The 18,299-nt window shown below is 43.3% G+C and overlaps 1 protein-coding gene across 4 annotated transcripts in view; it reads right to left on the bottom strand.

The window, feature by feature from the left end:
• Window positions 1–290: 290 nt before the first annotated feature.
• The window catches only part of TM6SF1 (transmembrane 6 superfamily member 1), a 30,383-nt gene continuing 12,374 nt past the window's right edge, over window positions 291–18,299 (bottom strand). For all 4 annotated transcript variants that reach the window (XM_075006590.1, XM_075006591.1, XM_075006592.1 and 1 more), the window contains 5 exons: window positions 17,541–17,662; window positions 10,892–10,996; window positions 8,653–8,745; window positions 6,407–6,526; window positions 291–654 (listed from right to left, as the gene is read on the bottom strand). In XM_075006590.1, the coding sequence (XP_074862691.1) occupies window positions 463–654; window positions 6,407–6,526; window positions 8,653–8,745; window positions 10,892–10,996; window positions 17,541–17,662 (632 nt within the window). In that variant the 3' untranslated portion in view covers window positions 291–462. The remainder of the gene's footprint in view (window positions 655–6,406; window positions 6,527–8,652; window positions 8,746–10,891; window positions 10,997–17,540; window positions 17,663–18,299) is intronic.

Genomic DNA, 18,299 nt, shown 5'->3' with positions numbered 1-18,299 from the left:
TTGCTGAGTCCAGTGACCCTAATGATGGCCAACTGTTGTGCAGCCCATTTCTGATGAGGGGAGTGGAGGGGAGGAAATTCTGCACATGCAGCATTAATTTCTGCAAAATTCTGCATTGCACAGTGGTGCAGAATTTTCCCAGGAGTAGTCTGTGCAGGCAGACCGTTGTAATAATTGTTACTTAACGCCATGTGTTTTCAATAAAAAAGCTCAAATCCGCTTCCTTTCCCAAGAAGAGCTTTAGAATTTACTCCATGGCAGAGTAAAAGCAAAATGTTGAGACATGTGAACTGAAGGCAGTTGCCTTTATTTTCTCTCCTTACAGAAAGATGCACAAAGCAAACTGTGGTAGCTTACACATTTTTTTGATAAACCACATATTATTTAGCTTCTGCGAGAGAGTCCAGTTACATCAAAAACATTTATATACACAGCAAAAGAGAAAAAGTGAAAGCAAACTTTCTATTGAGTTTTTTCTTCTTCTTTTGCTTTCATAAAAAACTCCGGTTTATTGACACACCTGTAAGCCAGCAGTTGGGGAAGGATTCCATACACTATGTTCAGTACTAGAAAATAGAATTTTGCCTCTTCGGGGACTCTGTAGATGTAAGGTGTCCGAGCATGAAGAGAAGCACCAATATGGGAAAACTGAGCCTGTGGCAGATGTATACATATAAAAGAATGGGTAAGCATGAGCTCTATTGTGGAATGACATTGCTATGTTCATATACAGACATTACCAATAACATTTTTCAAGCTACCCACTTTATGCCTGAATCACACTTCTCCATTGTTCTTTAGGGCTATGTCTACACCAGCCAAAAACTTCGAAATGGCCATTTGCATGGCCATTTTGAAGTTTACTAATGAAGTGCTGAAATAAATATTCAGCGCCTCATTAGCATGCAGGCGGCTGCAGCACTTCGAAATTGACGCGGCTCGCCGCAGTGCGGCTCATCCAGACGGGGCTCCTTTTCGAAAGGACCCCACCTACTTCGAAGTCCCCTTATTCCTATCTGCTCACTTTCCAAATTCTTGGAGTGGCTCCCCCCCATCAAAAATATTGCCCACCCCGATATAGATTTAGCCTCATGCCCATAGGACTCAATAGTAATGTTACTGTTGACACCAATGTGTGCAGAATCTGACCCTTAGTTTGTATTAAAATGTTAGAAACAGAACATGACAGAGCTAGTTAAGTCTTCCCTCAACCCTGGCTCAATTCTGTAGCCTGGTCTTTGGTGAAACTCTCAGTGACTTCTGTAGGCATTCTGCAAGATCAGGCCTGGGAGCGCTACTGGGCTGGGTGTTGGAGCATAGGTTAAATGCACAGCTAAGCTCATATGCAGAGGAGAGCTCACCAAGTTGAAGCATATTTTTAGCATAAACATTTATAGATGGCAGCAATAGAGAAGCACTTGGGATAGCTGCTGTGTTTTGTCTCCATCTGTTATCTGGTGTGTCAAGCAACAGCTCATTTACATTAACTATCATCTGCCCAAATTGATGATTTGGCAGCAGAACTGTGGAAGATAAACATCAGCTTGCTTGATTTTGACAGGGGACGCCGGAACTGAATAATGCAGGGATTAGATGATGGGTAAAACCCTGCTCTCTGCTGACTTCAGGAGGAGTTACCCAGGGTTCCAAAGTGGAGGAACTTTGCCCTAGGGCTAGCACAGCAGAAGGGCACGAGAGCAATACTGCCTATGTGCTTGTACTGCTACACCACCTGCTGCAAAGAGGTTACCTAGAGATTGTGCATTAAAACGGAAAAGGAACTAGTAGTTTCAATAGCTGAAACCACCTGAGCTGACGGGGGGACGCTGCTCGAGAAAGCCCTAGTCTGGCAGCAGAGGAATGAAGGGAAGCCCGTATGGCCTGAGTGACACTTGGTGTGGCCCTAAATATATGTCACCCAGAAAGCCAAAGCTCAGGGGCATGCCATAAATTCCTTTTTATTTAACAGATAAGCAACTGTCCTTCTCCTCCATACTGCTAGCTCCCATCCCTTGCAGCTCACTAGTGCTGGGAACCTGACTTGACCCCACCCCCCGCAGACTCCTTGCTTCACACTGGGAACTACACTGGGCCAGGCAGCTCAGAGAGCCATTAAAAGCCAAGGATGAGGACCTCCAGGCATGGAACCCAAAGCATCTTATGCTGAGAATACAACAGCAGAGATAAGGGGCAGAAGGCTCTTTGCTGGGCTACAGTGGGTTTGTCCAATGGTGTGGCCACCCCAAAATATCTAAGGTCTAGAGAACACTAGAGGTGGAAAGGGTATCTATAAATTGCCAAGTGAGACTGGCCCAATGGGCACACCAATCCGGTAACCGCTGACAATGTCGATACTGAATGCTTCACGGTATAGGGCCCTATAATGAACAGCTATGCACTCACCTCTCTGGAAGACTGTCCATCATCTCAGGCAGTGAGCGCTTAACATATGAGAGATTATAACCCTTCCACATATTTTATCCAAACTAATGAAAGTTTGGCTATTTTTATTATTCCCAAAAATAGAATTTGGATGCTATTTTTGGCTTCATGTCTACCTCTGTGGACTGAGTTTCACTGACTAATTATGCATCTTGTAAAATGAATTATTCCTATCAGTCGCCGCTTTGTTGTCTTTCAATTTCACTGTGGTTCTTCTGTTTCTTATATGAGAGAGGATCAACAGTCACACCCGACAGACCCACTCTCCTTATTTGTTATGCCACATGCCCCCTCCTTGTCACTTCTTACTCATTTTTTTCGGAGCCCTTCTATTCTCTCTTCAGCTGCAAGCTGGCTCATTTCTCTAATCATTTGCATTGCTCTGCTCTGGGCCTCTTCTATTTCTGCTATCAGTTCAGATAATGGAATTCTCCTCGGGAAAAAAAAAAATCAAATGGCTCTGTCTGCCTATCAGTCACCACGAGCCTGATCTAGCAGCCTTTACAGCCAATGGACAGTAGCCCACTGATTTCAGTTGGGAGCCACATCTTTGCTCAGCTGGCCAGGAATGTGTCAGCCCTGAGTACCGTTTCCATTTTTGCAGAAGCCCAGTCTCCAGGAAAGGAGATTTCACTCCATTGGCATCCAGAATTCACCCATGTTCTCTAACTAAAAAGAGAGCCACAGGAAGGGGTAGAATTCTGCATTGATAACTGCGTTAGCACCAAACAGGCAGGAAAGGCTAGAGCTGCTTGGGCGCGATTTCCTTTTATGGCTAAAGATTTTCATCTCATGCTGGCAAATTGTTGATACATGAGGCGACGTTTCAGGTGCCACCCAGCTGAGTAGCAGAGCACCCACAGCTGGCAGCATATGTTTATACTGGTGGTGCACATCTCTACCTGCTTTGGTGCGTGTAACAAAATTTAGTCCATCCCAAATGGAAAATATTAGAGGGAAGATGCATTCTGAATAGATATGATGAAAATTTAGCTCTCACCTTTTTCTATGCAGTGCCTTAGCTGGGACATCCAGCAGATACACACATGTGAGCAATGAACTGACACTCCTAGAACTGAGAGCAAGATCTTGCTGAGTATGATTTCTAAAAGCATATAGCATGAGGGAATAAGCCTTTCCTAGGTATCCTCTAATACTGATCCTTTAGAATGGGGAATGTAGGAGTTTGCCATGGAGAACCCTTTAGAGCTAAGTCCAGGCTGGAACATTAGGGTGACTGAAACGTGATAAATCAGGAAGGGGATGGAGGGTATTATAGAGGGCAGCTATGTAAGAAAAAGCCCCAACTATTGAAATTGTCCTCATAAAATCAAGCCAGCCAGTCACCCTATGGATCATTGAAATGCTAACCTCAGTCTTTACTGCTGCTCATTGATGCTCCCAGCAGCGTCTAAGCTGCTAAATGCCAGGGATGGCATTGTCCTGGCTGAAAATCCCTTGCTGTTTGCAGGTGTCATTCACAAAGCATCTCACTTACAGAAAATGTTTTTTTCAAGCACATTTTGGCTGCAGGCGGCTTATGCCTGCTGCTCAGAGGGCATCACCATGTTTGTATTGTCCAGCCCAAAAACCACACTGAGCCAGAGGAAAAGAGGGCTGAGCTGGACAAGAGAAGGGGAAGGAGCAGGTTTCCCTCTCTCCTGGGCCTGTTCCAAAGTCAATTGACAACTAATAACATTGTCACTGATTTCCAAGCATAGGTGCCTGGTGTCTGTGGGGGAGGGGAAAGCTGGGGGGGGGGAAATCCCAAGGGGGGCAGAAGGGGGACCCCATTTAGCAATTTAAACTGTGGCATGGGCAATGGGGGGAGGGTGTACCTCCCAAGTGCTACCATGAGTCACCTAAGCTTCCAAGAGGTTTGTATCAGGTTTTTTGAGCTCAGTGAGGCCAGGGAATTCAGCAGGGAAAAACTGGGACATGTGGCAACCAAGTGAACCCTTCCGAGCTCCCTTTAGGTATCAGGAGCTCTATAGACTAGCCACTAAAGTAGTCAGAGGTGTTGGGGGAGAGGTTCCCCATGTCTCTGTGAGCTACATAGGCTGTGGGAGGAAGGAGGCTGTGGTCTGGCTTCAAGATTCCTCAGCTGGGCCTGGTTAGCAACTGTTGAGAAACTTCCTACAGCTCAGCTGTGGGAAGGGAGAATTCTTTGGGCTGTGGCTGTATGGGCCAGACAAGGGAACTTCTGCTGCAGCACTGAGGTGAACCCTTTGTCACGTCATGTGTAAGTCCTGTCTTCAGTGTCTCCTATAGGTAACTGTGGGTTTTAGTAGGACCGTAGAGGAGAACTAGTCTTTGTAAAATCAAGGCTCCTAATGTGCTACTCTTGTAAACTTTAAGAGCAGTGCCACAGGATGAGTGACCCGCCACCCCCGAAGGTCAGAACCCACCTTTGGAGTCTCAGTGACTCAAACAGAAGGGTTCTGGGAGAGGGGTCGCTCTCTCTCTCTATGCTAATAACTAGGCACTTTCAGAATTTTGTTCCTTTGTTCAGTGCAGGTGACCCTATTCAGGGACTGACATTTGCAAATACAGAAACTGCAAAAGGCAGAAATAAAAAAGTCTCCCACTGATGCGGCTCTCACTGGCAGAGTCTGACTGGATACAGTACTTGAACTTATCTTCCATTTTCTACTTTCCTGTTGGTGGGGAGGGCTTGGCTCTTTGTCTACAACAGAACACAAACCCACCCAGTTTAACTAGTAACTACAAGTGTTAAAACTTTAGCAAATGCAAATTTTGAAATCGTGTCACTTGCATTAAAAAGCCCCCCCAAACGTGAAAATGACACCCCTTGCTGCCCCCAGCCCCAGCTTCCTTTCAAACACCCTCCCACCCTCGTTTTCTTTCTCAGTACTTAACAGGTATGGGCACGAGACCAAATCAATGTAATTGCTGTTAATTGGAAAATGATTTTTGCATTCATTCTGCAGTGCACTAAACCACTGGGAAGAAATGCCTTTGCAGATTGCCAATGGCGAAGTACTTGTATTCTGAGCAAGCTAGTAGTACATGTGTTCTCCTTCTTAGGTAGAGAAGGGAAGAGTCTGGTAACTATGCTAAAAGATGTACTGCTTTTGACAGATGGTTTCCCTGATGCTTAGGTCCCAGATTTGCTTAAAAGACAAAACAGAAAATCGGTAAGACTCGGTTCTGGGTGGCCGGAGGCATTCTCTCTTTTTCCTCCATTTATAAAATCAACAGTGTCCTTCTGCCACACCACAAGTGAGCAGTGTTCCCTCTAATCTGAGTGCTTGGGCAGCTGCTCAGGAGAGATTCAGGTGCTGCCCAGCTGATTAGCAGAGCGCCCACAGCCACCCACAATAGGTGGCATGTATTTGTGCTGGTGGTGTACATCTGCAATACCCTAGCGCACAAAGCAACATTTATTCTGCCCATGGGTGGGAAAAATTAGAGGGAGCACTTCACATGGGCCAGTGTTTTACAGACTTCAGCAAAGAAATGTTGAACATGTCTTAAAAAAACGCTGATATATACACAAGTTATGAATATTTGCTGAAAGAAAGCTATGGTGAGAAAAGTTTTCAGTCTTCATGCCTGCAGATGCTGAAGTTTACACTGCCGTGATAGTGAAACCCAACATGTATTTTGACTTTTGATTTGCTTTTCCTCTTGTTAAATAAGGGTTGAAGAAGTTTCTTCTCCACGAATGGCTGAAACGTGAGTAGTCTGTTAAAAGATGCAGGTCACTGATATGCTTTTGCTGAGTGTATTGATGCTGGCTTGCCTATGTCAGCTTGCTGGTGGTTTTTAATACATTTGGGCCTCATACAAACACTGTGCCAGCTCAAACATGCAACATCATTTATGTTCTCTTTTGGCTCTCTGGTTCTTTCCATTTACAGATCTTGCCATTTCTCTGGTTATAGTATTATCAACTTGAAACTCACCTGGGAATATCTTTACAAAGACATATATGTAATACCTGGGCTAGTCCTCCAGCATGTATAAGAGTTAAGTCAGGCATCCAAGTACACCCAGGCACCAGCAGGCCATACAGTGCGATCATATAACAAGGCACGGAGTAGAACATGTATGTCAGCATCTGCATTTTAAACAGAAACGTTAGCTGTTTTGGCTTTTCTGAGAGAGGTCTCTTTAGGAATCAGCCAATTGCTGACTGAGAAGCTGGAATATTCCAAGATTATGTTCACTCAGGGATGTTTGCCAGTGAGGAAAGATATGCATGCATGACTCACAGGAATCAGCTGGCATGTCTCCTCTCTCGCTCCTATTCATAGGGGCAGCCAGCGGGCTCCCCGCGCTGCCCCTAGCACAACCCTACAGCTCCCATTGGCCCGGAATCACAGCCAATGGAGTGTGGGGACAGTGAGTTCAGATGGACAGAACACCCACAAAGCCGCCTGTCTCCGTGTAGGAAGAGGTTAGGAACATACTGCTGCTCCTAGGAGTTGCTTGAGGTAAACACTGCCTGGAGCCTGCACCCCTGACTGCCTCCTAGGCCCTCTGCCCCAACCCTGATCCTCTCATAAACTCCTCTGTCACAGCCCAGAGCCTCTTCCCACCTCCAAACCCCTCATCCCCACCCTACCCCAGAGCTTGCATCCCTAACCAGAGCCCATGTACCCCCACACTCCAACCCCCTGTCCCACCCTAGAGCCCCCTTCAGCTCTCTGAACTCCTCATTTCTGGCCCCACCCCAGAGCCTGCACCCCCTGCAGAGCCCATACCTCCTCCCATATGCCATACCCCTACCTCAGCCCAAAGTCCCCTCCCGTACTCCAAAACTCTTGGCTCCACCCACCCCCCCAGCTGCGAGCCTCCTCCCACACCACAAACACCTCAACTTTGGCTCCACCCTAGAACTTGTATCCCCACAGTAGCCCTCGTCCCTTCCACACCCCAGCCCCCAAGCTAGCCTGGTGAAAATGAGCAAGTGTGCGTGGGCAGAGCAAGCACTGGAAGGATGGAGCCTCAGAGAAGGATCAGTGCAGTGGCAGAGCATGAGAGAAGGGGTTGGGGCCTGGGCAAGGCTTCAGATGAAGGGGTGGGGCAGCATCAGGGCAAAGAAGTTAAATTTTGGGGCAAATAGGAGGTCAGCAGTTCTACTATCTATACCATTTTTGCACTGTTTAAGCCTGGTGTTACACTCAGGGAATCCTCATCTAATGCCTTACAGGCAACTTTTAAGTCTGCGTTGTAAATCCAGTGCAACACAAAGGGGCTTAACGAGAGGCTGAAGATCTGATCTGGGGAATATATGAAAAGGAAGCTGGATGGTCAAGTGATAGGACATGTAACCATCCTTGCTAGGTCCCCAGTCTGGTAACCCAGCTCAATGACTGATAAATGGTATCTTGTCGCGGCTGTTCAGAGGCCTGTGTGAAATACACCGTGGTCTCAGTCTCACTCCCGGTGGCTAGATGCCACATCACAATTAGCCCCTGCATTGGTAAGCCCAGTGCAGGGTTCTGCAAGCTTCGGCTCTTTAAGGATTTCTTTGTGGCTCCCAACACTATAATTGTGAAGTTAAAAAAAAACCAAAAAACCAGAACAAAACCCAAATCTTTCTTGATTATTTTCAATAAATGGTGAACATCTAAAAGCCCAACGATGAATAACTCATAGCTACATAGTGATATGTGATCTCAAAATATTGGATAACGCCCCCACTTAATAGGTGCAGTGCATTGTGGGATATGATCCTGTTTCTGTATTTTGATTGTGTTGCCAATAAACCCTTGATTTTTTGAAAAGGAAAAGGAAGATTGCGGCTTTCCTGCTGTGACAGGCAACATGCATTTTAAGGAAGAAAAATGAAATTAAATGTGAACTAAAACTGGCACAAGTAAAGTAGACTCAGGAGTGAAAGTTAGGAAGATAGTGGTGCAAACACACATGTAAAGTGTGAGGAAATAGAATATGTAAAAAAGTTTGTGTCCTGCAGTAAACATGTATCAAATTATTGTGTGTGTGCTGTTCTTAAAATAGGGGTTACAAAATGTGTGGTTTGACATTATTTATTAAGGACTGTCTTGTACTCACATGCATTGTAGTTCTTGAACTACTGAGTTTACCAAATTTGCAAAAAATGGCTCTTTTTTGCTATTTTGGTTGCCAGCCCTTGGCCCAGTGAAACCTACAGCTTCCTAGTTATGCCTGTTTACCCATCACTCTACAGCATCCCACTGTGAGCCATTAATTCTTTACCTGAAGTTTAGGATAAGCAGCAGGATCCTTGATGTAGGGTTCATGAAGCTGACTATATAACCGGCAGAGTTCAGCAGGACAATCCAAAGCAATCTACGGGAATGTTAGAAATTACATGTGATCAAAGAAGTCACCCTAAAACACACTATTTTGAGTCTTGTGTGCTTTACAACTGTGCTCGCTGTTGCCCCACAGATGGCTTGCTTACACACCGGAAGGGACTGGGTCTTTGGTCAAGAAGATCCACTTGGTCACCACAACAGAAATGAGCTGGCATCACTGCTGGAATGTAGTCTTCCCTTTGCCTGCCTACTATGCCCTTTCAATGGTTCATAGAGCAAATTTTGAATATCTAACACTGAAAAAATAATTTTTCATCAGTAGCACTCAAAGGCACTTTATAAAGTGGGGGGCATCATTATCCCCATCTTACAGGTGAGAAAACTGAGACAGGCGGAGAAATGATTTACCCAAGGTCATCCAGCACATTAATGGTAGACACTAGACTAGAGCATTAGCCTTTCATATTTTAGGTCATTATGCTAACTAGTAGGCCAACAACAGCCTTACTTGTTCACTGGAGAGTAAGTTAGCTAGTATACTGGGTATGTGTGGTTCATACTGTGATAAACATAGAACACCCTTTAATTTGTCCTGACAACTATGGCTTGACTGAATCCATAAATCCCACTGGAAATTCACCCAATAGTATGAAATTCAGGTAAACATATTTTTAAGGTAAGGTGAGCTTAAATATGGATCTAAACAACAGATGCACTGTAACAGGGAGAGTAATGCTAATTCCAAAATCAGCTACTGTAAAAAATGTAATGGGGGAAAAAGAAAGAGATTGTTGGATTTCATCTAACTGTAAAGAACAAACTTGACAATAAATGCTCCATAGTAACCCAACTTCTAATGTTAAAAAATTGAATTCATGCTAACAAGCAATGATTACAAAATATACAATACTTTTCTAAAACGATGCATCAGTTTTGACAGCAGTTTAATAAGAGGTTTCCCATGAGACATTGTTGGTGTCTAAATTATTGACAAAGCCCAACTGGGTGTATTGCAGCAGCCTGCTGCACTAACATTTGTAAGTCTACATTTGTGAAAAATATGACAACTCCCATTTGTACATGCCACAAGCACATCTTGGAGAGGGATACGCATGGAATATGAAAAACAGGTGTATGTCTGTATTAAGGAACCACAGCTTATTGGCCAGGCCATATAGCTGCAGTTAGTGGAGCCTTACAGGTAGCTGTTCACGTCATCGATGGCCGAGAAAATGATGTCATTGAATCAGCCCCAATGATGGGAGAGGAACTGGGTAATGAAACTGGACAAAAAAAGCTTAGAAACAATGAAGGAATGGCCTGGCTGTTTGTGGTTGGGTGCTTGGATAAGAGATGGCACTGTGAAAAATGAATTTCTCATTTCCGCATTATGTTGCCAGTGGTTTATTCAGTCAGCACCGACAGTACTAGGGGAGTACCCTGGGGTGGAACAAACGATGATGCCGGTAACAAGATAGAAGTAAACAAAAATTAGAAGATTAAAGTGGGCAAATTTTTCTCAGAAACATCAGAGAGCAATATAGAGCAGTAATGCCAGCCAGCAGAACTAGAAAAGAGAGACATGCGCTCAGTAGAACAAATTGCTGCTGCCACCGCCTGCCCCTGCCACCCATGTCCTGTCCTAGGTAATGCTCCCTCCTCCTATGCATAGGATTCCTGGGGCGGCTACTGCAGGGCCCCCAAAAGCACAGTGTCTGGGTTGGCCACCCACCTCATCCTATGGACAGGACAGCTCTAGTTTTAGTCAGGTCGGTCCTAGGATATCAGAGAGATGATGTGGGTGAAGTATCCTTAAATATCTTTAATTGGACTCATTTCTGTTGGTGAGACAGGGAAAATTACAGAAGACCTCCATCTGAGCTCAGCAGCCTCCGTCTCGTGCTCACCAACAGAAGTTGGTCCAATAAGATATTACCTCACCCACTGGTCTCTCTAAGAATGCCAGAGACACTTCATTTCTTCTTTTGTATTCTTAGAACCCAGTCCTGGTCTTAGTGAGAAGTTTTCTATTTACTCACTTGGGAGCTGACTGGTGGTTTGCACACAGCACACACACGTTCACACACAGAAATTCTTCCTTTGGAAAAGCAAACAGATGTAACAGCTTTGGGAATAAACCATGGAGATCCCAGTCCATTACTGCTCAGTACACTTACCATGCCTCTAAATATGCCAAACCCAATGGCTAGGATGAGATATACAGCCAACATTAGATCTAATGGTCTTCTCAGTAGTCCTTTCTTCTGGACTTTCTGAATTGTCTGCAAAACAATATAGGGTTAAGAACAGATCACAAATACTACAGTAAATGTACTTAATTTAAAATCTCTTCCTAAAGAGAGTTAAAATGGTGGAACACCCTGACAAGAGCCAAAGGAAGAACATCTGCTTCAGCTACTTCAGCGTATATGCAGAGTTACTCCACTGATTTGAGTGCCTAAGGGGGTGGGGGCAACATTTCTGTGTGTACTGATGTAACCCAGAGCAATGATATAATGGAAAGCAGAATCAGGCCCACACCACTCAACATTAAAGCCAGCTCACACTTCATGAATATTCTCTAATGATCTACCCAAGGAAGGATCAGTGTTGATTTACATGTTGACTGTTTTACCTTTCCTCAGTCAGTGACACTTCACATAGTAATTGACAGAAAAATAATAAAATGGCTTTTGCAAACAAACACTCTCGTGGCTCCACTCAGGTTGTGTCTGGACTAGCCCCCAACTTCGAAGGGGGTGTGGTAATTAGGTGTCGGGAGATTACTAATGGAGTGCTGTGGTGCATATGTAGCACATCGTTACGCTAAATCTCCCCCACGACAACTTCGAAGTGCCAGCTTGTGTGTAGCCGCGGGACAGCCGTGGGTACTTCAAAGCGCCTGTGCTCCTTCAAAGTCCCTTTACGTTTGAAGGGTCAAGGGCCTTTGAAGGAGCGCAGGCACTTCAAAGGACATGCGGGTGACCCACGGCGAGATGGAAGCTGGCGCTTCAAAGTTTCACACTTCGAAGTTGCCGCGGAGGAGATCTAGCCTAATGAAGTGCTGCACATGCATCACAGCACTTCATTAGTAATCTCCCAACACCTAATTACCGTGCCCCCTTCGAAATGGGGGCGAGTCTAGACACAGCCTGAGTGTTCTGTGTATGCCCACTTTATTTCTAAAAAACAACAGTTCCTATCCATGTACGTGGGTCCATAAGAAAATATATGATGTAATCAAACATAGTATTTACTTATTTAGTGGCTGACCAGGGAAGGAAGGATGACCTCATGGCTAAAGTGGTAACTTGGGACAGCAGAGGCGCAGGTTTATTTCCCTATTTCGACACAGACTTCCTGTGAGATGTTGGGCTTGTTGCTTAGTTGGCAGAAGCCTCTCTTCCCGTGCTTTAAAACTGAGATGATTCCCTTCCTCAGAGGGCAAATATGTGAGGCACGCTGATGTAATAGGAGCTGTATTAAGTACCTCAGATTAAAAAAATAGTTTGGGACAATCAAGAGAGCTCACTTGCTGCAGAGTTTTCACTCTAACCTTCATTCCAGGATGCGTATTTTTTTCAGCATTTTGCAGTTTTGCCCAACAAACAGATGCCTGTACTGGACTGCAATCTCCTGGCAGTTGAGGGAACAAGCCATCTTCCTCATTTAAGAGTTAGCCATTTATATGACACATTCATGGCCACTTCCCTTTTGAACAATAGTCCATGCAGTAGTATACTCGCAACAAAAAGACTTCCCACAAAAGAGATTTCCTTATGGTTACATACTACACTGATGTCTCAAAATATGTTGTACAATTACCTAATTATAAACATTCATGTTCAAATTACAGAACAGAAGAAAATATTTTTCAGGCAAAACTTCTAAAGGAGGACTGCAGAATTTGGCTCATAGTTTAACTAAAAAACAAAACACTTCCATTTCAGAAAATTGTTAAAATAGGGGGTGAAGTTTCAGAAACAGACCACTGAACAGGTTCTGCTGTATCTTCTTGATTCCTCATGCTAGATCAGTAGGTAAGCTTGTGTGAGTAAGGCCAGTAGGATTTAAACTTGTATTTTTCTATAATATTTAAGGTGTCAAAGCTTGCTGCTGTAGCAGTGTTCACAAAGTCATTGGCAAAGTATGTGTTTAATTCAATAGTATTAATAGGAAAAACAAGAGGTTTTTATAAGGGAGAAGTGTTACAAACACTTTTAAGATGGAACTGCCAAAGAATAATTGCACAATCAATGAACTGTTTCCATGTAACTTGTGCGTGAAAGCTGAACTTTAACTGTATATATAACAGCTTTTTCTCTGAGGAAGGCAGTAACACAACATACATATTTATGAGTGACACACAGCCGAGTGTTATGTAGAGAGCACTTAGAATGATTAGTCAAGGTGACAGTGAGGACAAACCTATCCAATAGAATTTGTCTGTCTTGGGGGTAAAGAAAACGCCTGTCTTTTCTTTTCTATGGCAGTATGTATACTTGCTTTCCTCTTTTGAAAGAGGCATGCACATGAGGGAAATCAAAAATGCAAATGAGGTGCAGACTTACATCTCAGACACTTCACTTGCATATTCTTTCAAAAGAAGAAAAGCAGTGTAGATGGGGCTCTTTCAAAAGTAAACCCCATCTTTGAAAGAACCCTTCTTCCTATTTTGTTTCAGGAAGAAGGGGTTTACTTTCCAAAGAGCCCCATCTACACAGCTTTTTGTCTTTCGAAAGCAGCTCTTTTGAAAGGAGAATGTGCAAATGAGGTATCCGATATGTAAACCAGTGCCTCATTTGTGTGCCTCTTTTGAAAGAGGAATGCAAGTGTAGACACAGCTCAAGTGTATATACTTATGTACATAAAGGCAATGTAAAGCAATAAATAAAGTAAAAAGACAGGCCAACAATTTGAAAGGCAACACATTGTGCAAAGGCTTAGTGCTGGACTAAAATACTTTGTCTACTAAGTTATTGTGCTTCTCTCTTTCTTCTTTTTAATATAGCAAAGTCATAACCTGGCATGAATTAAATGCAACAACTGCTCCTGTCAGGTCAAAATTGACCCACTGCTGCCTTCCTTTTGGCTGACTCCTCTCAGGTCTTGGCTAATGGTGTTGTTTTGTACGTTGGAAGGAAGTCTGCAGGCAGAGTGAGAATGTTCTCCCATTTCCCTATCCTCATTTGGGGCCCCTCACAGGTTCAGGCTCTAAGTGCACAGAACAGCCAACTAGTGTCAACAAAATGCAATGTGTTGAATGCAACAAAACCAGTCCCACCAGCACTCATGGTCAAAGCTGAATTTATGCTTTCCTCTCCCTCTCATTAACTTTTCCTGACATTAAATTACTTGCAACTGTTCCCTGAGATACTGCTATATTTACAGATCTGTCCACCAAGCCCTGTAAGTACCATATTACAGTTCAATTTGAGTCTAAATACCAGCACAACTCCCTGTGCCTCTACCTGTGCTTTGAAAACCACAGACTATTGGCTGTTATCCAAGTGTATGTATTTACGTGGTTTATTGTAAGTCTATAACTATGAATGGCTTATGCAACACTATAGAATGTTCTAATACTAGTACTAGTATATATTAGTACTTTGTATATATTTATACATTTTAAAGAACTGTCATGCCATTTGTTTCCTAAATCCCTCATTATTGTCTCTTAACAATGCTAGTTCAAAAATTACGATTGGATTTTCAAGTTGATCATAAACAATTAAACAATCTGCTGAAAAGGGGCCAAATCCTTGTAAGATTTAGTATGGTTAATTGTTAACTAAACAAATCAATATTAATAACACACAACTATTTTCTGAAACTAGATTTCATTTACAATTGCCTAAAATATTCAAATATTCAGAGTTGTACAGTTACTAAACTTTAGAATGCGTGCTAGGTACTCAGCTAGTCTTGTTTTGTACACATCATATGTTAGTTGTGAAGGTGTAGTTTTGTTTTCCCACAGGAAAAACAATTTCATGAAAAAAAATCTAAGCCTGGATGAAAAGATTCTATATTTAGAATTACACTGAGGACTTTACTATGACCTTCAGAGAACAGAAACTAAAAGGCTTCCATTTTTACATACAAAAGCACTGTTCAGTAAAACCTGAAATTTTAAAACATGTTCAGAACACCTGCTTTCTATGCATTTGCCTTTTTGAAACACAATTTTTAAACACAATTTTTAAAAGTTAAGCTTGATTGAAATATACATCAAGGTGACACATAAAATGGGGTTAACAAAGTAGCAGTAATTACCAGTCTCATAAATGTAACAAGCTTGAATAGTAACAGAGAGTAAGCCGTGCTAGTCTATACACTATCAAAACAAAAAGCAGTCAAGTAGCACTTTTAAGACTAGCAAAATAGTTTATTAGGTGAGCTTTCGTGGGACAGACCCTCACCTAATAAACTATTTAGCTAGTCTTTAAAGTGCTACTTGACTGCTTTTTGTTTTGATGTAACAAGCTTGTGTATGGTTCTGCAGCCAGACAAGCTGCCATGTTTTAGCTATAGGCAGCAGCTTCTGTGCTGTTCTTGGGGCTAGGAGAACAAAGTCAAACTACCCACCCCTACACAATAACCATATTCACTTCAATAAGACATGTTGTTGTATTGGAAGCAACTATCAACATGACCATGCTGCGCTTTGGCCCAGACAGACTGACTCTAACCCATTTTCATTCCCATCATGAGATTTCTGAGGGTTCTGTTTATGCAGTACTCAGATCCTCTCAAATCCTCACTGAGCTTTCCCCTGTCTGGCCTCCATGGAAATGAATCCTAATTTATAAAGCAAAAGCTATTCAGAAGGGCCTCATGTGATTCTGACTTAGGAGTTGTACCCAGACCCACCAATGGCAGGGAGAGGAGTTCAAGGGGCAAGTGCCCAGGGTCTAGTGATACAAAAGGGCCCAGAGTTCCCAGCCAACACTACTGCTATTTCTGTGGTGGTGGAGGCTGGAGCCCAAGGCCCTTTAAATTACAGCTGGAGCAACGCCTGGTGCACTCTGGGCAGCACTGAGTGCTGCCGGGAAGGGACGGAGGATGCAGTGTTCTCCAGACAGCGATGAGATCTGCCTAGTCCAAATCCCCCCCTTTCCACCAAAGGCTCTGCCCCTCCCCACCTTGCCAAGTGGTTCTGTGAGGCCTTTGGCCCTGCTGGTTGTACCCACTCACTACCCCCAAAATTCTTTACTGCAATACAATCATTATCGATGTGTCTTTCTCAAGCGTCTTAGAGATCTTCCAGTGTATCTGCTACATCTGCTGTGCCCTGCAAAGTCACCTGCACATTGAGAGACTTTTAGATTTCTAAATGTCCTGGGGTAGTATCTCTCGCCTATTATAGTGCCTATCACAAAATGAACCTGTCTGGGGCCTCTGGGTGCTTTGGTAATGCTATTAATATGTGGTATGTTGATGCTCAAAATGGGTTTAGAATGTGATCTGGCTGTAAGCCTGGCTGCCTCTAGCCACAGATAACATCATGTCATTCTTTGTTCTACTCTTCAAGTAACCTTCCCCACCCCCACCATGAGTGAAACTGCATAAACAAATGTTGCATATTGTGGCTGCCCAATGCATCCTATTGTTGCCCAACTATTGTCTAGGGAAAAGGTCTAGTGAGTTTTTAAGTAGCCACCATCCTTGCAGACAAACATGATTGTAAAAGTGAGCTATGGATGGCAATGTGAAATCACTTCCTTACAATCTAGCATGATAATAGAACTCAGCTGTAAAATCCAATAGCAGGCAATGCTAACATTTTAAAAAAGCTAGCAGGTGTTCAATTATAGGCAATCTCACAGTAATCTCTGTAACACCCTTCTTGCCATTATATAGCACCTTTATCTAAGTATCTTAAGCAGCTTTACAAATCTGGGGAACTATTACTATTTCCATCTTACAGATGGGGAAATTGAGACACAGGGATGGTAAAGGTCACTCTCTCAGGCCAAGTCTACGTTACCAAGTTATGTTAACATAATTATGTGGGGAAAAAATCCACAGTCCTGAGTGACGTAATTATACTGATCTAAACCCTGGTGTGGACAGCACTTTGTCAGCAGGAGGGCCTCTCCTATTAACACAGCTACAGCCTCTTGCTGAAGTGGATAAAATATATCAACAGGAGAAACTCTTTCATCAGAGAGGTTGCATCTCAACAGAAGCACTGCAGTGCAAATCTGCCCTGAGTAAAAGGTAGTCAGGCACAGAATATACATATCCTCATCCCTCGTCCTTTACTCTAACCACCTAATTGCCTTGCTTCCCTTCACACTCCACAATAAAACTAACTAAAATACTCTATGGAGAATGCAGCTGGCATGTTTTCACCATGGATGCATGATCCTCCATCAAATACTACTGAGGTTGAACCTCTCTATAATCTGGCACCCTGGGGACCTAACCAGTGCCGGATGAGAAAATTTGCTGAGTCACAGGAGGTCAATATTGTCTAGAAGCATTACCAAAACTTCCACTGGTTACTGGGCTCTTAGAAGACATTTAGGGGGTCAATTAGAGCTAAATAATAGCATAGAACACCGAGATCCAGGACTAGCTGCTGGAAACAAACTTTACGGGATCATGGGAAGCTTGGCCACATCCACGATAAGTGCTTATTTGGCTAACTAAAAACATGCCAGATTACGGACATTGCCGGACAAGAGAGTTCTGGATTAGAGAGGTTCAACCTGTACAAACACAAGAATTACACTCAAAGACTGCAGGAGTAATGAGCAAGTTCTGTGGGTTTCTTAGTACTATTAGTACTGTAGTTTACATTTAATACAGTAAGAGTACCTTTATAGGAAGATTGTAAGTCACTGAAGGATGATTATAGATTCTGAGCCCAGCCCATATAGGAAGACAAATGTATGGTACATTTAAGAAAGAAGCAGGACACAATCTTGCTCCATATTTACCTATTAAAAGAAACAATCATGAAACATGAAGAAGTTGTATAATTGTGAAGGGAGAAAATTATAGTATATCACATGGAGCATCCACATCAAACAGCTATGAAAATACTGGATGTGAAAAGCTATTTAAATGTTTGCCACCCAGCATACAAATCTGGTGGGAAAAGCCTGTACTGGCAAATGGAAAAGCTACATGCAAGCAAGTATATGTTGAACCTCTCTGTCCAGCACCCGGGAGACCCGACCATTGTCAAACCAGAGAATTTGCCAGCCCACCAGAGGTCAATATTGTCTATCAGCATTATCAACACTTCCACTGCTTGCTGGGCTCTTACAAGACATTTAGGGGTAAATTAGAGCTAAATAAGAGCACAGAACCCTGACAGCCAGGACTAGTGGCTGTGAACAAACTTTACGGGAACATGGGAAACTCGGCCACGCTCGTGATAAGTGGACATCAGGCTAACTTAAATCATGCCAGACCATGGATGTTGCCAGATCAGAGAGTGCCAGACTAGAGAGGTTCAACCAGTAGCAACTAAATACACTATGTTGTTGCAAAGATGAGATTTTCTTTGTGACAGCCAACTGCCTCAGCCACTGACTTGTTTTGTACATATTCTCAGAAGTATCAGAAATC

This window comes from Carettochelys insculpta, chromosome 12, assembly GCF_033958435.1.
Source record: "Carettochelys insculpta isolate YL-2023 chromosome 12, ASM3395843v1, whole genome shotgun sequence".
Classification (NCBI taxonomy): Eukaryota; Metazoa; Chordata; order Testudines; family Carettochelyidae; genus Carettochelys; species Carettochelys insculpta.
Note: the sequence above shows the minus strand (reverse complement) of the source record. Positions and strands in the feature narration are given on the sequence as shown.